The sequence below is a fragment of the Podarcis filfolensis genome, assembly GCF_964270895.1.
Source record: "Podarcis filfolensis genome assembly, chromosome: 6".
NCBI classification, from domain to species: Eukaryota; Metazoa; Chordata; class Lepidosauria; order Squamata; family Lacertidae; genus Podarcis; species Podarcis filfolensis.
In genome coordinates this window covers 43,193,094-43,213,883 of record NC_139609.1, presented here as the reverse complement: position 1 = coordinate 43,213,883, position 20,790 = coordinate 43,193,094, and the positions used below count along the sequence as shown (strand labels likewise).

General features: G+C 43.6%; 1 protein-coding gene across 4 annotated transcripts in view; it reads right to left on the bottom strand.

The window, feature by feature from the left end:
• Nucleotides 1-20,790, bottom strand: part of CDCP2 (CUB domain containing protein 2) — a 37,619-nt gene that overhangs the window by 14,297 nt on the left and 2,532 nt on the right. Inside the window, exons 1-3 of one of the 4 annotated variants that reach the window (XM_083619473.1) lie at nucleotides 13,162-13,587; nucleotides 6,595-6,942; nucleotides 3,157-3,495 (exon numbers count right to left, since the gene is read on the bottom strand). In XM_083619473.1, the coding sequence (XP_083475599.1) occupies nucleotides 3,157-3,495; nucleotides 6,595-6,942; nucleotides 13,162-13,231 (757 nt within the window). In that variant the 5' untranslated portion in view covers nucleotides 13,232-13,587. Of the gene's footprint in view, nucleotides 1-3,156; nucleotides 3,496-6,594; nucleotides 6,943-8,962; nucleotides 9,781-13,161; nucleotides 13,588-20,790 lie in introns of those variants that run through there. The other 3 variants (XM_083619472.1, XM_083619474.1, XM_083619475.1) reach the window with 3 other exon arrangements.

Below are 20,790 nucleotides of genomic sequence, written 5' to 3'. Positions count from 1 at the left end.
GCTGGAAAGCCCACCACCTGTCCTCTTGACCCGTGCCCGTCATGGCTGATTAGAGCGTGTCCAGATGAGGTGCGGGCCCCCCTGGGGGATATCATCAATTTGTCCCTTGGCACCGGGATATTCCCAGGGGAACTGAAGGAGGCAGTGGTGCGTCCGCTCTTAAAGAAAACATCATTAGATCCCTTAGATCTGTCCAATTACCGCCCGGTTTCGAATCTTCCATTCCTGGGTAAGGTGATTGAGAGAGCGGTTGCTGAACAGCTTGGTAGGTTTCTGGATGAAACATCGGCTCTCGATCCATTCCAGTCCGGCTTCCGCGCTGGTCATGGGACCGAGACGGCTCTGGTCGCCCTAACAGATGATCTCCGCAGGCAGCTGGATCGAGGCGGGTCAGGGCTGCTGATTCTTCTAGACTTGTCAGCAGCCTTCGACATGGTCGATCACGAACTCCTAGACCACCGCCTTGCCGACGTGGGGACCCAGGGCACAGTCCTCCAATGGCTGCGCTCGTTTCTCTCTGGTCGGGGACAGAGGGTGGCGCTTGGGGGGGAATTGTCATCGTGCCACTCCTTGGTGTGTGGAGTGCCTCAGGGTGCGATTCTCTCCCCGATGCTTTTTAACATCTTTATGCGCCCCCTCGCCCAGCTTGTTCGGAGTTTTGGGCTGGGTTGCCATCAGTATGCCGATGACACCCAACTCTATCTGTTGATGGATGGCCATCCTGACTCGGCCCCAGACACACTGACCAGATGCCTGGAAGCTGTGGCTGGATGGTTACGTGGGAGCCGGTTGAAGTTAAATCCTTCGAAGACAGAGGTCCTCTGGCTGGGACGGGACGATATGGGATTGAGGGGGCAACTCCCATCTCTTGCGGGGGTGCAGTTAGTGCCAGCACCGTCCGTTAAGAGTTTGGGTGTAATCTTCGATACCTCCCTCTCTATGGAGGCGCAGATTACAGCTATAACAAAGGCGGCATTTTTTCATCTCCGCCAAGCTAAGCAGTTGGCCCCTTATCTCTCTCGCCCTGACCTAGCCACTGTGATCCATGCGACGGTCACCTCCAGACTGGATTATTGTAACTCGCTCTACGTGGGGCTGCCCTTGAGACTGACCCAGAAACTCCAGCGGGTGCAGAATGCCGCGGCGAGACTCCTTATGGGGTCTTCGCTGCGAGACCACATTCATCCGGTGCTATATCAGCTGCACTGGCTCCCGGTGGAGTACAGGATCAGGTTTAAGGTACTGGTTTTAACCTTTAAAGCCCTATACGGCCTAGGACCCTCGTACCTACGGGACCGCCTCTCCTGGTATGCCCCACAAAGAAACCTACGGTCTGCAAATAAAAACATCCTGAAGGTCCCAGGCCTCAGAGAGGTTAGGCTGGCCTCAACTAGAGCCAGGGCCTTCTCGGCTGCGGCTCCAATCTGGTGGAACGCTCTGTCACAAGAGACTAGGGCCCTGCGGGACCTGACATCTTTCCGCAGGGCCTGCAAGACAGAGTTGTTCCACCAGGCCTTTGGTCAGGGCGCAGCCTGACTCCCTCCTCTGGTAACCTGCACAGAGTTTTGCTTAATGGTTGCCATCAACTTGATTTTAATTAATTTTTATAGTGAAATATTTTTAGAATGTTGTTTTATTTGATTGTTTGATTATTTGAATGTTGTTAGCCGCCCTGAGCCCGGCTTCGGCTGGGGAGGGCGGGATATAAATAAAATTTATTATTATTATTATTATTATTATTAAAGCTGTCCTAGGGCTAAAAAACTTCATAATACAGATAAGGATGGGGAAATCCCTGTACATAGAAAGGTAGTGCATCTGGGAGAACACCAAGGCACACCTTTTCTCGTTGACAGGCTAGCTTTCCTTAGGAATAAAGTTTTGTATGTTTGTGTTTAATGTGAGGCAGAAAACATGCAACCCTCTCCTGTACGTTTTATAGCTCCTGCAGGTTGTGCCCTTTTTTAAATGTGTAGATTAGTTCTGTGCCTTAATTCTCACGCTCCTTTTGAATGTGGTGAAGTTGCCACAATGTGATTTTTACTAATCATTTTCTGTGGTTAACATTTCTTCTGAATATGCATCAGTGTGGTGAGATCTCAGATTTGCCACATCCTGGAGGCTGGTCAAACACCAAGGTTCTCCAGGATGTGGTAAATCTCAGATTTCATGATGTGGGATTGCATTCAGAAGAAATACTCAACATGCAAACATATCTTCAAAATGAACATTAGAAACTGATATAATGTTGCCAAAGCTTAGCATAGGGTGGATCCTATTGATTAGGAACATATCATAAAAGGTTTAAGATTTGCAAAGGCTGAAATACTAACTTCAGTTTTAAGCAATGCTAGTTTGTTTGCTTTACTGAGGTCAGGATCTATCTCTCAATTTATACAAAAGCTAAGGTTTTTTGAGGAATATCCCATTTTTCCCTAGGCTGCTTCCACACCAAGCATTTTCTGAGAAAAGCAGCACTTGTTCATTCTCCTCTTAAGATGCATCTGCATAAAAGTCAGGACCAAAGCATACTCTTCCCATATTTTCCCTGTTCAGCTACCATTTTGCTTCCAGAGCTCAGAAATTGACTATAAAACAAACAAACAGTGGGATAGCTGCAGAATCTCCCATGGTGCAAATGGCCTATCACACAGCTGTCGGTTTTGGAGCCAGTTATGGCCTGCTTGCATTTCTCTAGCCATTTCCTTCTCTATGGTCTGTCTTTCCTCTCTAGAAATCAACTCTGCCACTTTAACATTTCTCTTTCTGAAGAGCATTGTCACTATACTGTATCCATATTTTTTTCTCCCCCTCTTTGCATTGTAGTGGCGCTGGAGTGAGGGAAGAGGAAGCATTTAGCCCATTTGGCCATACCAGGATCCCAATGATAATCACATCCTGAAACATTTGGGGCTGAATTAAGTGAGGCTTCCCTCTTGGTCACCCAATGTTATTTGGATTCCAGAAGTTTAGAAGCAGAGTTGGCATTCCACTTCCAGCTTAAAGTAGAACCAGCAATATTTAGGTGCTGCTAAAATTTCCATGTCTGGAAGGACCCCAGGATGACTTCCTGTGCTAACAGAGACTCCACAAAACTTGCCATGCCTCTGCTCACTTGATATTGGCATAAGGTAAAGGTAGAATTGTCTTCCATACCTGAAAAGAAATATGCTTTGAAGCCTCTGCCTGCAATGTTAAAGTCTGATTTGAACACAACCAGCAGTTCCTGTGCAGAAGAGATGTCCGGAGGCTTCACATGCCCACAAAAATGACCAAGGAGTGTATCCCCCATAGTTGGCCCATCAAAGATGGCCACATAATCAAAATTGCACTGCTCACTGTTTTCCATCTGGAAGTCCACAAAAATCAGTTTGATGACAGAATTTGAAGTTGCCTGGATGACCCAATGGCATTCGGCATTGTTGGGGTAATTCTCTGGGTAATCAGGGCTTGTTATTGATCCCGAGAGGCCGGTGAGCACCCCTCCACAAACATCTGGAAGCAAGAAAGCATAACATATTAAAATGAGAGAGAGGTTACAATTCAAGTTGCATTTACATCACACGACTTTCCTCAAAGCATCTTAGGAAGTGTAGCTTACCTCTCACAGAGGTAAAATTCCCAGCACTCTTAACAGACGAAAGTTCCTGGGATTCCTTGGGGAAAGTCATGTGCTTTAAGTGCGTTTTAAATACCGTATATGGTGTGTATGCAGACCCAGAAACAGGGGCTGTTTCAGGCAGTGCGGGGGCTGAGCCACCGTGCCACTCCCAGGAGAGACAAGTGGTTTGGGCACACTGCAGGCCAGGCCCTGTGGTAAGTGCCGCCCCCGCAGTGTGCCATTTTGTCACCCCCTCAGGGATGACACCCGGGGCAGACCATCCCCCCGCGCCCCCCATCCTACGCCCCTGCCCAGAAAAGGGACATAAATTATGTCATACAGATCTCCATCTCTCCAAGCAATAAAAAGAACCAAAACAAGGCATGTGAAAACTGGAAAAGTATAGAAAATGAGGACAGATAGTGGTTCCAAAGAGAGAAGTAAGGTTATAGGCCCGGCCATTTCAAACGAGAAAGTGATGCGGTGAGAGGAGACACAGTGAGTGCTCCCAGACTACCTTCATTGTATCTTCACTGTTGATTTGTTTGCAGGGAGATTAGACAAGTTTATTTAATGAGCATTCGTTCTGGTTTCATTGCAGAAGGGTTAGATGACATTGTATCAAAGCAAGTGTCAACCTACACTTTCCAGTGCATTTCCTTTCACTTTCCTTACAGAAAAAATTCTGATCTTTAGGGGAAGCGGGTTTGTTGTGCAAGACTCCCCCCAATCAACTGTAATTGTCCAACCTGAATCTGCCCTTTTGCCTCCAAAAGTGACAGTCTGGAAGCCCCCACTGGAGCTAGTAGAGAAGACTAGATCCAATGCATATGTAGGAATTGAAGAATGAAATGAAATGAATAAGAAGAATGAGATGAAAAAGAATCAGCATGCACGGGGTGTACGGGCTTTCTTTTCGACCATGTTTCTAGGCACAGGTCTCAAACTGCTGCTTCTTCTGAGTCGACGTTAAACAGCAGGATTTTGTGGGGAAAGTACTGGGGCAAAAGAACAAGCGCTTGGTCACAGCGCTTTGAAATGCAGACTTTTACCTAAAATGCATGGGACAAGATGTAAATGTGGGTGGTCCCTTGGTTTTCTCAGTTCAAATAAGTTTCCAGGTTGTGGGAGGCCTAGAAGATCTCACACATATAAAGGGGGAGGCCTCATGACTCCATGAAGTTTGAGAAACATTGCTTTGAATGGTGGTCATTCACCATCACTTTACAAAACAAAACAAAACACTATTAACAAAAGCCACAGGCTTGCTGACATAGGTTGCTGTTTTGAAACTGCTTACTCTGGGGTAGCCTTACTGAAACCAAGAGGGTTTTCTAAGTTGGAACTGGTTTGCAAATCACAGCCTAAGTTCCCATTGTAAGGTCAATTTCTGCTTCCAATTACGCCAAGAAGCAATAAAACTGTAAAGAGAGAGCAGAATTAAGTTTGCAAACCCTTTCCTGCCAGTGCCGGCCCCTGAGACGGAAAGAATCCAATGTTACTACTCCTGAATCCTTCTGTGACTGTTCAGGAAAAACCCTTGAGAAGAAAATACATTTCTACTTGCAATCTCTGCACATTATTTTCTTGAAATCACCAGGAGTAAGCATAATAAATCTCATTTGCTCCATGATGCCATTTTTATGGACCCATCTTGTAGCTTGATTACAGTTTAATATGAAAAGGGAAATGTAAGAGCTTTTAAAGGAAGTCTAAGCAAGGATTTCTAAATGTTCTGGAAATCTGTATCTAAAGATAATTGATAAGCAAAATTTAAACTAAATTTTAAACTGCCCTTCTTCACTTAGCCTCACCTGCAGCTGGTAGTAACTGATTGGGGAAGTGTGGTATACCACTGCAGTGTAATATATTGGATTCTGTCTGTGGAGAACCACACTAAGTTCCCCACTCAGCCATGAAGCTGAATGACCTTGGTCTAGTCACTCACTCTCATATAGACCAACTCAGTCACACCAAGTTCAGACATGCAAGGTGCACTTTCAAGGTCCGTAAGGACAATAGCCTGAGCTGGAGAAACTGGAGATACAGCCAGGTCAATGAACTGCTCCGTTGACTACACCAAGGTAGAAATCTAGGCTCCTAAATATGCATACCAGGCAGGCCTAGTCAACACAAGACTTTGTAATGCCTGCCAGTCACAGGAACTGATGCTGCACACCTTTTTTCTTCTGCACCGGAATGAAACTTTGAGAATTTCTGAGATCTACAGACCTCAGAAGTTCTCTGGGGTAGGTTCCAGAAAAGAACTTGTGTCCCTGACAGCCACCACCTTCCCCCTGCAGCCTGTGCACTTTTATTTTTGCTCTCTGAGCTCAAGTACCCTCTCAGTATATTAGCCAGTTTCTTGCCTTGCTTCACTCTCTCACCACTCTACACGACGAGGCATGTTTTCTCCTCTATATCTGGCTCTTCATGCTTGCTGACTCTGTTTGTACAGTAAGGCACACTGTGTTTGTTCTTTATAGGCCTATTACACTTCCCAATCGTTGTTTGCTTGCTACTTCACTTTTGACTCCTCTTTTCTCCTCTGTTTTACCTGTTCTTTTCCTTCACTAGCTCTCGCGTTGTTTGTTTTGATTGCCTAAAGTGGTATTGACCCCCGCCTGTCTTTATAATCACAGATTTGCCTTGTGCCTTAATGAGTAGCTTCAGTTCTATTGGCCGGCTTAGACATTGTACTTGCTGCTGAATTTTCCCTAGAGCTCCACTCTTGTAAAGGCTTATTCCTCCTAAGAGGCTCTGAATCTGTAAGGTGGTGCTGTGTCCCCTGATGTACAACACAGCATGACATATACATGGTCTGGCCTAATGTTGACCGACATTTCTTTTCTGTAAATGTGTTTTAATGTAATGTTGATGTATTTTTTGTATATCACCTTGTGAAGGTTGCAAGAAAGACGTCATAGAAATAGTTCAAATAAATAAACAATTCTCTCTTTCGTAGAGAAGCTGCAACTGAAGCCCATTCTAACCTTTTTGGTAAACTGCAGAGAATCCTTGGCTGGCCACATGGTTATCTGAGTGGAATATTACAGTCATGATGTTCCAAGATGAGGTAAATGGTGGAGGAAAACTTGTGCCACAGAATTTTCCTAGGAGATTGCCTTGGTCTTCCGAGATCCCGTTGTAAATCATGAGGTAGTCAAATTCACAGTTGTCATGGTATTCCAGGTCAAAGTGATGAAAGGTGAGAAGAACAGAGGACCCTTCTGTTACCACTATGAGCCACATGCAATCTGTATCGTATGGGTAGAGTCCAGGGAAATTCGGGCTTGAGACGTTGCCATGTGGCGCTGAGAGGACACCACCACATTTGATGCCTACAGAAAACATAAACATTTGAAGGTCAACTTTGACTAAGCAGCCACTGTAGCCTACTGTATCTATAAGCAACAACTTGAAGAAATATATAGCGGTGTAAGTCCCCACCCCCAAAACTCCAAAATTTATTTCTGAATGTGGCTTTCTCTTTCCTTCTTCTGCACAATGCCATTCTCCCTAATGCCTTTCTCCTGCTTACCCAAGGAGCAGTCATTTGACCATCTTTGCTTGTTGAAGTCAATTAAGACATATTGAACCAATCTTGTGAACAGTTTGATGTGTGTCCAGATAGTGACTCAACACACTACAATGTAGTATTATTGCCCATTTTGCTAATATTAGTTGGTTATTTTACATGCTTTACATGAACCGTAATCCACTCAAGAATTTCTGGGACTAGGCAGACTCAAAATAAAATCTAAATAACTGCCACAGGCAAAGAAGAAATACTCTGTCCTTCCTAACCTTTTACAATCAGTGTGTAATGCATTGTTATCAGACACTATAATGGACCACAGGGCAAGATCTACAGCTAGTAGATAGATAACATAAGCCAGCATCATATACATTCCTTTACTACATAAAGTTTAAAGGTAAAGGTACCCCTGACCATTAGGTCCAGTCGTGGACAACTCTGGGGTTGTGGCGCTCATCTCGCTCTATAGGCTGAGGGAGCTGGCGTTTGTCCGCAGACAGCTTCCAGGTCACGTGGCCAGCATGACTAAGGAGCTTCTGGCACACAGCGCACAGAAACTCTGTTTACCTTCCTGCCGGAGTGGTACCTATTTATCTACTTGCACTTCGATGTGCTTTCGAACTGCGAGGTGGGCAGGAGCTGGGACCGAACAACGGGAGCTCACCCCATCGTGGGGATTCAAACCGCCAACCTTCTGATTGGCAAGCCCAGGAGGCTCTGTGGTTTAGACCACAATTATACACAGTGGAAAGCATCTCAATCCTGCATAAATCTAAGAGAATGAATAGATGCATATTATCTTTCACTGGAATATTCAGCATATCTAGCAAGGTTCTGTTGCCCAGCTCATTTTGGAGGGAATCTGGGCGTGTGGTGAAGATCATAGCTGCAGAGAGCTATGGAGTTGAATGGAAGAAGACAAAAACTTTGGTTAAGATTGGGGGAAGCATACCTAAACTGGCAATAGCATTGTTTTAAAATCTGAAATTAAGTGGCAAGGAGGAGGAAGGCCTACTTCAAAACTGAGTATCTTCTTCTCAAATGCAGCTGCAGGTCCATAGAATTTAGAAATAGAATCCATTGGAAAGCATTAGTCACTCTGTCTTTCTTCACACAATTTCAGCTTCTCACTAAGAACTTTAACCCTGCTCAACTGGGCCTGCTAGTTACCCTAAACCTGTTTATATACCTACAGTGATAATTGAAAAGAAAGAATGAAAAATACTGTTCTAGGACACCGCTATAAACATGGTTCTAAGCACACAAAAACATCTCCATATCTACAGCTCTATTGAAATCCACAAATCTTTGCTCTCTGTTGTCCTTCTCAAAGCACATACAGCAGATCTGCTGCAGCAGACCCATTCTTCTCAGTAGGGGTATTGGGTGACTAGAAGCTTCCACCCTGTCAACCTGATCCAGAAAATACTTGTGGATGCAAGAGTTCAGAGATGTATACAGTTCTATGTTAATTCCAGTGGAGGAAGCTTGACCCCACACTTCCTTTGCCCACTTGGACCCGCTGCCTCCATTACATGAGTTATGGGCATCATACATACAAGAGATCCATGTATGCATCTGATTGAGGCAAATTTGGAAGCCCTAGCTTAAAAAAAATATGCAGTGTATACAGAGAGCAGATTACTGAAAGATTTGTAAAAGAAGCACCATCAGTACATAGCACATTGCAAGTGCACCATGACAACTAATGTTCTAGAGTTAGTACCCTACATCGTCATGGGAAGCAAAGCAAAGGCAGTCCATTTAAAAAAGAAGCACGATTTTGCAAATGGGCCCAGAACACAGCCACCAAAATGCCTTACCTTACCTTTCTTGGCGTTTATCCCACTCGCTGTGCACAAGAAAGTTATTGTCACAAGGTGTTGGAGAAGCATCTGCTGCATCCTTTGACACAGCTATGAAGAGACAAATGGACCCAGTGCCAGAAAACAGCAGAAGTATACTCAATGCAGCCTATCTGAGAGGGAAAAAATAGCTGGAGGCCTGTCGAATTAATAATGGAATGAATAATTCATTGCTTGTTTGAATTAGTAACCTGATCTGTTCTTTGCTTCCTTCACTCGGTTTTAACGATCTGGATCAAATGTCCCTAGGATTTACACTGTACCAGGTACCTTGTCAATACACTATATTTGGAAGCGATGTTAATGGTTGGGATATGGTGCATAACTGCAGTAAGTCAGTGCTGACAATATGCCCTGAAGGGCTCGTGAAAATAATTTAGTTCACCACGCAAGATAGGGAACCAAATTAGGAATTTCAGATTTTACATGGAAATGTATCTGGGGAATTAGCTTGATTTTAAAATATGGGGCCTGCTGCACAAAGCCAGTAGTTGATAAAAGAAAGAGAAATATGGGACAGATTTTTAGATTTTGATGAGCTGAACCATACTAAAGGATCGAGGTGCTTTTTAGTTCCCTAATTACTGTTTGGATGGTGAACTGCATATCACAACCCTTTAAAGGGTCTCTTCAGACTGGCGGGCATGTTTGTTTTCGCAGATATATTCTGCAGGATCTCATTGACACAATAACTGTGTATTAGTAGTGGGATCATCCACACATCATTCCACTTTGTTCATTGTTCTGTGATGCTTCCGCGGTGTTATTGCGTTATTGTCATGTTCGCAGGGGCAGGGGGAGAAGGATACTCGGTACTATAGTGCAACAAAAGCTAGTCGGTCTAGCTTCTCTGTAGGGAGGGAGTTTCAGAGTCTGGGAGCAGCCACCAAGAAGGCCCTCTCTGGTGTCCCCACCAAGTGTGCCTGTGAGGATGGTGCGACTGAGAGAAGAGACCCTTGAAGGTCTCAAAACCCAAGCAAGTTCGCATTGGAGAATATGGTCTTTCAGATGACTTGGACCTAAGCTGTCTCAGGTGTCAAAGGCCAGGGTAAAGAGGTGTGTCTTCAGCATTATCCAAAAACTGCATTGTGTAGATGCCAGGTGCACCTGAGGAAGAAATTCCACAACTTAGGGATTGCCACAGAGAATGCCCTCTCCCACATTGCCACAATCCCATACATCTAATAAGGCAGAAGCGGCTACCAAGAGGGCCCCCTCTGAGATCTTAACAACCAGGTGGCCTACAGGAAATTTGGGGGCAAAGTTGTTTAAACACTAAATGTGAGTAATGTCATCAATGTCCTTACCCCATTACTATTGGTTCCCCACTGGCACTACCTAAAACTCTCAGGAATTTATGCCTATAGTCTGAAAGTTAAGCTTGGAGAGGGGAACATGGCAGTAAGATCACTGGGCACGTTTTATACTGGTGAGAAGGAATGTAACCTTTGACTAGCAGGCTTACATTTTGACTATTTCCTTCTGTCTTTCTCTCTGCCTCCTCTGTTGTGAAAAATAAAATTAAATACAAGTCTTATTTACCTCTGGATTTATGGAGAGCGGGATAAATCAACACTGAAGTCAAAATAAATAGCTGGTAGAGTGACAGCAACCTGTTTGTACATGCTGGAAGGACTCATGTGAAATACATGCAGCACTGATCAATATTTAACATCTACTTTTCCAAAGTGCTCACACCATCTTTAAGAGGCACTACCAAGGAAATGTTTCGGTTTGACAGCCCTCTCTTCTTTAATTAACCGTAAGTTGGGAGCATTTTAAAAGAAACTATCTAGAAGAAGGAGTGTAGACTCACTGTGTAGGCATAAGGATTTTTAGATAATCGGACCCTAATTGAGCTAACTAAATTTAGTTTATGCTTAAGCCTCAATTACATGTTAGTGGTTAATTTAAATCCCATTGATTTCAATTGTACTTGAACACAACTAGCTTTAGCTAAGATGGAGACCTCAGTCTTTTGCCGTGAGTGTTAACCTGTAACATTTACTGTTTTCCTCTATCCCAAATGTATTGTTGCGTTTACTGTACTGTGATTAATACAGTGTTCATTCAAGATTTAGGGTAAGATTCAAGTTGATCTGCTCAACCGTGAAAAGGCTTGCATTTGACTGATTGATGCGATTTTAAATTTACATCTTTGGAATAATTATTATACTCGGGCTCTGCAGTGTAGCTTTGGGCTAAATATTTAGAGGATATGTGGGACCACACCTGAAAAACAACAACGCAAGAGTAGCAGTGCTTTGATGAATCCCTAATTTATGTTGGATTTAACTTGGTCCAGTGACTACCTATAGAAAAACACTGCGTACAAATGATGGCCTTTGGAGCTGTTGCACAGGGTTTTCTGCATGGATACAGTAGGAGAGCATATGCTATCTAGGAGGAAATAGGAAAGCAATTTTGAAAGATCATTTGAATCTAAAACGAATATAAAAGTCATCTGCAGTCCTATATACACTTAATCCAAAAGTAAGCCCCAGTAAACATAGGGGGACCTATTTCTGAGTAACAATGAGTTCGATTGAACTACAATATTTTCAATAAGCTGTGGTGATTTGAGGAGAGTATCCACTGTAGGCCATTCTCCTCTACAGTGCTACCTCAGGTTAAGTACTTAATTCGTTCCGGAGGTCCGTTCTTAACCTGAAACTGTTCTTAACCTGAAACACCACTTTAGCTAATGGGGCCTCCTGCTGCTGCCGCGCTGCCGGAGCACGATTTCTGTTCTCATCCTGAAGCAAAGTTCTTAACCTGAGGTACTACTTCTGGGTTAGCGGAGTGTGTAACCTGAAGCTTATGTAACCCGAGGTACCACTGTACAGCCAGCAGGACTCTAAATGTTGTCCAACAGGAGAGGAGAAAGGAATCTAGAGAGCAATGACGTTGTCCTAACTCTGTGTCTGGGGGGGGGGGGTGTTGCTAAAGGGCTAGCCAAAGGGTGAAGATATGGATGTTTGTAGCCGACCCATCAAAACATAAGATGGCGTAACAATAACCATAGGATGGGTACATGATGCTGGCATACTCTTATGCTTAATGGGTTGTATCCATTGCTAGTCCTACTGAGAGCAGACCCATTGAAATGAATGTTGTCAACTTAGTTCCATTGATTTAAACAGGTTTACTCTGAGTAGCACTTAATTACAAACCATGAGACTAAGGTTATGTGCACACCAGGGTGTTAATGTGCATGTCAGCCACACAGACCTGATTGTTTGGTGTGTGCTTCCAATTTAAATAGGTATTTAAGTTTCCTGTGCGCTCACACACACACGCACACACACAAACGCACACACCACTCCTTTCTCTTCTTCCCTGACTAAGAGTGAAATTCTCTGCTGCCTCCTCGCAGAGATGAATTCTGAGAGACAAAATGAAACAAAAGATTTCAAAGGAAATACTTCCAGAGAGGCTGAAGGTAAAAATGTCACCTTCAAAGCAGCAGAAAAAGAAAGGTCCATCTCTAAATCTAAGACCATAAGACACGTTGCATTTATTAATTAAGCTATAAGGATCGATACCTGAGACATTTCCTGTGGATTAATGACCAGCTGGGAGGAGCTGATGGCCTGAGGTGCAGCTGAGGGCCATTAACACCAATCAGTCATCAATTCCCAGGAAATACCTCGTGCCAAGGTCACTAAGTGACTAGATTTATTTTATGGGCAATGATAACAATAATAATATTTAGTTCGTCTCCTCTCGCTCGCTTCCTGAACCAAACGGTTCTCATTTTTATGCAACAGAATGAATTCAGAGTCGTACATATTCTAGAAATTCTATGAAAAAGAAACACACAGAGAGAGATGTTCTCTTACACACACTTGGTAAAAGTATATGGAGCGTTTTCTTTTGCTCCTTTGTGGCAAGAAATTGTTAATAACTGCAGGACCCCATAGTGATGGAAAAATTGCTCCTTTGCAAAACACCTCATGGGCATGCTAATTTACTCAAAGCTGGCAGGGTTGATTTCGAAGGACAAATGTTATGGCCTGCTGCCTCAGCAAGTAAATGGGGGTACAGTTACCACCATGTGAGCTGGTGTATCATAGTGGCTGAGGCTACAGTCCTTTGCACACTCATGGGAGTAAGCCTAAATGGGAGTAAGCCTAAATGAGCACAATAAGACTTACCTCTAACTAGGGCTTTTTTCAGGGGGAACTCGCCAGAACTCAGTTCTGGCACCTCTAAGGTAGACATCATTGCCGTTCTAAGATAAGGGTTACCAGACGTCCCCGGTTCCCAGGGACAGTCCCCGGATTTGCAAATCTGTCCCCGGGAAACGTGGCAGTGGCAGCCTCAGCAGCCCAGAGCCAGCCTGGTAGCGCAGTTGGCTCTGGCTGGCTTCAGGAGCTGCTTGCTGCTGCCGCCACTGCTGAAGGGGAACCAGGGACGTCCGACAGTGCAGATCTCCTGCCCCCTTCCCCCTTTGTTTTGACAGATCGGGGGAGGCTCGGGAGTCATGGGCGGGCGGGCACTGCCCAGGAGGGGCACAAGGCGTGTGGTTTCTCTGCCAGGCAAGGTGCAAAGCCCTTCTTTTGCACCCTGTGAAACATAAATGTGCAGTTTTTTTGTTTTTTTTAAACTGGGCAACAGCCACCCACCTGTGACTCCCAAGCCTCCCCCAATCAGTCAAAACAAAGGAGGAAGTTGGGCAGGAGATTGGGGGAGGCTCAGGAGTCACGGGCGTTCGGTGCACCGTTGCCCAGTTTTTTAAAAACTCTGCGCATTTATGTTTCACAGGGTGTGAAAGAAGGGCTTTGCACCTTTATACAATATGCATGTGTGCTTGGGCCCAGGGTCTTTTGCCTCACCATCCCTACTACTGACGCCCTGTTGCTACTCATCCTCGGGGGGGGGTGGGATTGTCTCCGGATTCATTGAAAAAAATCTGGTAACCATATCTAAGAGAAAGAGAGAGGATTTCATGGTGAGTTCCAGCACCTCTTTTTCTAGAAAAATAGCACTGCCTCCAAGTCAATATGCATAGGATATTTCCTCCTCTGGTCATGGCTGTGGATGCATGACTTGACTCTTTCCAGGCACTGTGGTCGTCTGCAAGGGATTCTCACATGGCAGGCTTGATGTTGCCAGCCTTCATGTCATGCTTGCAGACATCTTTGTAACACAGAGTTGGTCTGCCAACGGGCCTGGTGCCTGAGTGGAATAAGAATGCGATAAGCAAACATTTAAAATAATTATTTAGTATTTGTTAAGAGCATAAAGCATTATCAAACAGCACCCGGCCTATAGAAGAATGAATGTTTTGGACTCTGATTTGGCCTCCAAATTAGATGTAAAAGGCAGCATGGCTTCTGAAACATTAAAAGTTGTGTAGAAGATTGAATGGCATGCAAACTGTATTTATTTATTTTATAAATTTAATAAACAAATGTTACTTAATAAACAATATTTTATTTGATAATAATATTTTATTTAATAATTATAACTATTTTAATAAATAAATAAATAAATTTTTAAAAGCTGTACCTGATGAAATTCTGTTATGCAACTATTAGAAGTGCAGGAAACTTGTTTTCCTTATAACTTAAGCTTCATAGAAGCCCAATGCGGTGTTTCACAGCTCCCGATCTCAATTAATGCAAATAATTACGACATGTGAGTCTTTCTCCATTCGTGTCTGGAAAAGCTTATTTTCCAAGGAGAAATTCCTTAAGGAAAGATGGTGAGCTTTTTTAAAAAAAAAACACAACACCTCATCTGGCCCACTGAAACTTGTCTTTGCTAACCCTATTAGTCCTAGAATTAAATCTATTACTCAATGGAGGAATCAATATAGCTAGCTTTAGACCCCTCCACCCTTTTCCAGCCAACTGTTGGGCGTGTGAGTTGCGCCGGATGGAAACTGAGCATTAACATTTATGGTTCAGTGACATCCAGTGTTTTCTGGTGTTAAGTGCTCATGTAAAATGCATAAAGCTTAACACTGGGGTAAAAGGTGCTTTCTACAGGAGGTTGTGGTCAACTACCAGCATTTCACGGCCTAGCCAGTGCTGTCTACCTAATGAAGACTAATGTGGAATAGCTCCTGTCTCGTCCGCACAGTGTATTAAAGGGCTGACTACTCCGTTTACTTAAGCAAACAGGGAACTTTTACAAAGCCCTGAGGACCAATTATAAAAAAAACCCTCTCCAGCATTAGATGAAGTGTTAACCACAGTGTCCGGGACAAATTCCAACTCGAGTAATGACATTCTATCTAAACTCCCTCTGCCTTCTTTTACCCTTTTGAAGGAATCAGGCTTGTGGTTAAAAACACCAAACAGTTGTGAAAAGAAATCTGGAGTCTATTCCTAACATGGCCGCTCACTTCTTATTTGACCTTGTAGACAAGTCACAAGCCGTGTCTGTTGGAGGCAGTTCTCGCAAAATGAAAATATGAAGTGAAATGGTGTGTGATTCCCATTTGAAGTACTGCACAGTGTTTACATGATTTTCCCCAACTTATCCTCGGGTATAAATTGTAGCACCCTCCATTTTGTGCTTTCCCAGAGTACTTTGGGGGACACTGTGTGTGTGGGTGTAGGGTCTTCTTCTTCAAGCTGGGTTAAAACAAGAAGACACTCCACTCTCTGTGCTGCATGGTGGTGATGGTTGTTGTTGTTGTTGTTATTAAAATTTGTATACTGCCCTAAACCCGCAGGTCTCGGGCAGTTTACAAGGTAATAAGTGGGCAAATGGGGATTTGAACCCACATCTCCACAGTTTGACACAATGGGTGGAAATCAACATCACACTATTATGATCAGCATAAGTATATCTGAATGAGCATTACGGAGCGCCATGGTGCAGCCTCCAGACTCAGGGAATGCTCAGCAGGACTCAGCAAAAGTGCATACCAGTTCTATTATCAACTCTCTCAGGACAACGACAAGAATCCACCAACAGCATATGAGTCAATATGGCTAACCTGATTCAAACACCCCACTCACATACGAAAACAAAGTTCAACACAGCCAATCACAAACAAGCAACCGCACCCTAGGCCAACTACAATTTCTCTCACCGCCAAAGGAAGACAAGCGAATGGCAAAGAGAACCTGCACAAACAACGCTGACACAAAAACCTACACATTCATTAAGCAAAATAGAAATATTGCCTCCCGACCCCACCCCACCCACCATGGCCCCCTCTACCTCTTCTCCCCTTTTTTCTTCTTAATGTAACCCTAATGTCTCAACAAATGAAACTGACCTATGGAAAATGTAACTTGAAAAAAGAGACATTGTGCATACCTTTGTAAACCAAGAAAACTTTAATAAAATATTTTTTTTAATAAAATAAAAAACAAAACTCTCTCAGGATGTTGCTGGCCACTCTCTGGGCTACCATGCATAATGCCAATGGATACAATCATGGTGAATACAGTACACCTTTATTGCATCTCCACAGTGCTTGGCATTTGCTGTAATGGCCAGTGGATTACTTCTGAATTCAGAAATCCATCTCTATTTGCTGCATTGTGCTTTATGAGGCATTGTCTGTGCGCTGCGCTGCAAGCCGCTTGTGTACTGAAACGAGCCGATACCCACTCAGCACATGTCAAATGCTGCACAACTCTGCTCAACTCAGTACAGGTTTGTTTTTGTGAATGGGAACCTCATTTTATACTTGGAAACACTTGCATGTAAGCTAAGAAGTTGTTTCTTGCCATAATATTGTGGTATCCAGCCACACCAACTTGTGCTTCTTCCTGATGTGTGACTGTATTATGAACGTGCATAGATGGCAGAATGTGTTCGAAAGAGTGGCAGGTAATGTATGTAGTTGCTTAGAGCACATTAGTTAGTTCTGAGTCCTATTCGTCCTCCTTATTGACACCGTTAACCAAGGAATAATACAGCAATTGGGGTTGTGATTTTTAATTGCAGTTAAGTTCAATTGCCTTACTTTTAAGCAATCAGTTTTGACTGACTGAAGCATTACAGTCATTCGATACCATTTTATAGCATTCCATTTTTGCCCCTGCATTCTTCTGAGGAAATTGGGCATGCAGCAATGGGATCCCTTGCCCTAGCCTCTCTCAGTGAAGGGCTCAATTCTATTTGCCTGGTTTTTCTTCATTCCTTTCTGGCTTGTTTCGCAGCAGCCCCCCCCCCCTGGCTTTGCCATTTGCCGTGCACACAATGGACACAATGGCTTTGCTTAGCCAGGAGGGGGGGCAGAAGGACTGCAAAGAGGCGCCAGCTGTGACCTGAGCCCAGGAGACATCGTATTTCAGCCTTGTGACACATTTCACCCTCTCGTGACCTGGTGCCTGCGCTGCACAAGCTGTGTCTGAAATGGCAGAATTGTCATTTGTCAGTCAGATGGAGATGGAGGGGGAGGGAAGGAAAGGAAAAGGGGGGGGGGGTCACACAGAGGAACTACCGGGGCAACATTGCAAGGAAGGTGTCTACTTCAGCCTCTACACCTTGGTGGAATAAAGAAGAATGAAAATGGGGAGGGCAGAAAGGGAATTTCGAAAGTCTGTTCATATGTTTTAGCAACCCCTAAGTCAGCATCTCTCCTCCCTCAGCCCCCGAAACAGACATTTGTTTTTTTAAAAGTATGTCATCTGGCATCATCCTTACAATTGTCTGGGAGATATCTAAAAGCTTAGATCATCCGATGCACTGAGCATACTGTTTTTGATTACTATATGGAAGCTACTAACTAAAAGTGTAGAAGTCCCACTGATGTGTTTATCACTTGTTAAGGGTATTAGAGCCTCCTGGTTTCTGGCCTTATCTATATATTGTCTCTGGTTTCTCTTTTTTTCAGATCACCTGTGGAGGGGCTGAGTGCTTGGCTGTGAATCCGAATCACAGTCGGTTTTCCCAACTGACTATTCTCCCCCTCCCTAAGCCTTCTTTTGGGTTTTCTTCAGGCCAGATCCCACCTGTGACCTACTTGTAGCTTTCCCAACTACCTCTCTCTCCAGAGTGACCCCAGCAATCCTCATCATTCTTTACCAGAGAATCACATCCCGCTTCTTAAACTCCTCACCATTGCTTTGACCTCTTTGCCCAGAAGGGTTTTAGGGTCTTTAATTGCTGCATGGAAAGCACAAATTCAACAAGGGATGCTTTTCCAGGCACACAAATATACCCACTAAATGTCTGCTAGTCATGCAGCCATAAAAAACACAGAGCTCTGCAAGAATATAAAGGTTGCTATGAAATCAAAGCATATGTTCCCCTACCTTTACTTCTTAGCAACCAAATAGAAGAGCTGATGTATTCTCCTTAAGACCCGACATGGACAGCTTCTCACTCCAGTTTTCAAGTATTAGGTAAGCATATCTTCCATCTACCTGAAAAACATGGCCTGATCCACATAGAAGGTACAGTGTGTGTGGGTTTCTGCATGGAACAGGAAGCATGTGTAGGATTCTGCAACTAGATGAGCTCACCTTCTCTCTATCTAGGAGGGTCAACAAATTCAAATTAAATTTAATTTCCTGCTGTAGAGGAACGGCAGGACTGTGCATTGTGAGAAGGAGCACCAGTATAGTGGGGGCAATGGCCTTTCAGATAGACCCCCGCCAGCTGCCACTGTACGTACACACAGCGTGTCTTTCATCGATATAGGCTTTAATTCCAGTTAAAGACCTGTCATAGACCTGCCATAGCCAATGCAAGACAAGCCTGTCAAACAAAGCAGGGTTGTTACCCACCCCTGCCTTTTGGGGTGCTTCCAGGTGTGCTTTTAAAAAAATCGATTGAGCATTCATTTGTTTGCTGGGAGGTTAGATGACACTGCATCAAAGCAGGTGTTCTCTCTTACGTTCCATTGCATTTTTGCATCATGTTCCTTATTGAAAAACGTCTATTTTCTGGGGCGAAGTGGATTTGTTGCACAAGACCTTCTAGTCAAGGACTGTGAGCAACATCATGGGAGGAACGTTTCCAGATACCCCAGCCTTTAGAAACCTTATAAGCTGCTGCAGGAGGAACTGCACGGGAGAAGCATTTCTAGGACCAAGGTGAAACTCTCAAGCTCCCTGGTTATTTCTAATGTTGTTGGTGTAATGTTGTTATATACAGCACAGAGAAGTTGGTTTTTTTGTATGCTATATTTGCTGTTATGTTGTCATTTTACTATTACTGCTCTTGCGGTGGTTGATCTTGAGATCTTTTGCTGTTTGTTATAAGCTGCTTCAACCATGATTTTTTTCTGGAGAAGTATCACAGAACTGTAGAGTTGGAAGGGATCCTGAGAATCATCTAGTTCAACCACCTGCAATGCAGGAATCTCAATTAAAGACTACATGGAAGACGACCATCCAACCTCTGATTTAAAACCTGGAAGGAAGGAGAGTCTACCACCTCCCTAGGGAGTCCGTTCCACTGTCAAACAGCTTTTACTGTCAGAAATTTATTCCTGATGTTCAGTCGGAAGGTCCTTTCTTGTAACTTGAATTCATTGGTTCAGCTTCTAGCCTCCGGAGCGGGAGAAAACAAGTTTGCTCCATCTTCCATGTGACAGCCCTTTAGATATTTGAAGATGGCTATCATATCTCCTCTCAGTATCCTCTTTACCAGGCTAAAAACATACCCAACTCCCTCAGTGAGTCAACTACCAATATGTCACCTGTATTTGCCTGTACTTGATTGAATTCCACCCCAAAATAGTGAGAGTCTGGAAGAACCTCTAGTTACAGATTTCTGATTCACCTGCACAGGAGAGCTCAAGCAGGGAGTGTTTACCAGCAGAATTTGCTCATGTCACTTATGAACCAGTAAAATGTGTCATTCTCATCACAACCTTGATTGATGAAATAGAAGTTTGCCCATCCACAGTATAAGCTAATTGTCAATGTTGTCATTGGCAGTAAAGACAGAGATGACACTACTGATACAGTGGTGATAAGCCAGTGTCTCTGGGGTCCCTGTTCAGACAAATTCACTTCCTTAACAGTATGGAAATCAAATACTCATTTTTGTTGTTTCGGTGCATGCCATATACTTTTTGACTGACTGCTGAAAAAAGTATACCTTTCATATCTTTCCTGTATGACTAAAAAAAGAAGAAGAAGCTTTTTAGGCATGTTTGACTAACTTATTAATAGTCCCATTCAGTTAAAAACATAATGGAAATGACACATCTAATTCTATGAATTTAAAGCTAAACACAATCTTGTGTGTCAAAGAACTCAAGTCAGTATCGTTTCTTTGACAGCGAAATCTGAAACATGTTTACTCAGAAGTCAATCTAAATTCAGTGGGACTTACTCTCCAGCAGATGTATTTAGAATGGCAGTCTGAGTCATTCGAGAATAACTACTGCTATCTCACATATTATGTAGTGCAAAAACACAACATTTGATGGACAAGTTTCTATTTCTTACAACAAAATCCTATAGTGTACCTAAATGCTTACCACTGCTTGTGCCAACACAAGCTAATTACTATCTACCCATAACTATTATTAAATCAACACAGAAGCAAAGCTAGAAGAATTATATGACATTCCCACAACAGAGTCCCAAACAATTGCTTAATGCCTCCATGAAGCATAACATTATACTGTACCAAAAAAATACCTCCAGTGCTTAAGCAAGGAAAGAACTGACAAGGATGGCTCTGAGATTGCATCTCCTGTCTCCTAAAACTTTAGCAAGCAGCAACCACAGGGGATAGGGGATTTCAGTGATAATGACAATGTTCTTTTCCCTGCTAAACGTAGATGCATACATGTCATAGAGTAATAGAATTGTAGAGTTGGAATGGATCCTGAGGGTCATCTAGTCCAACCC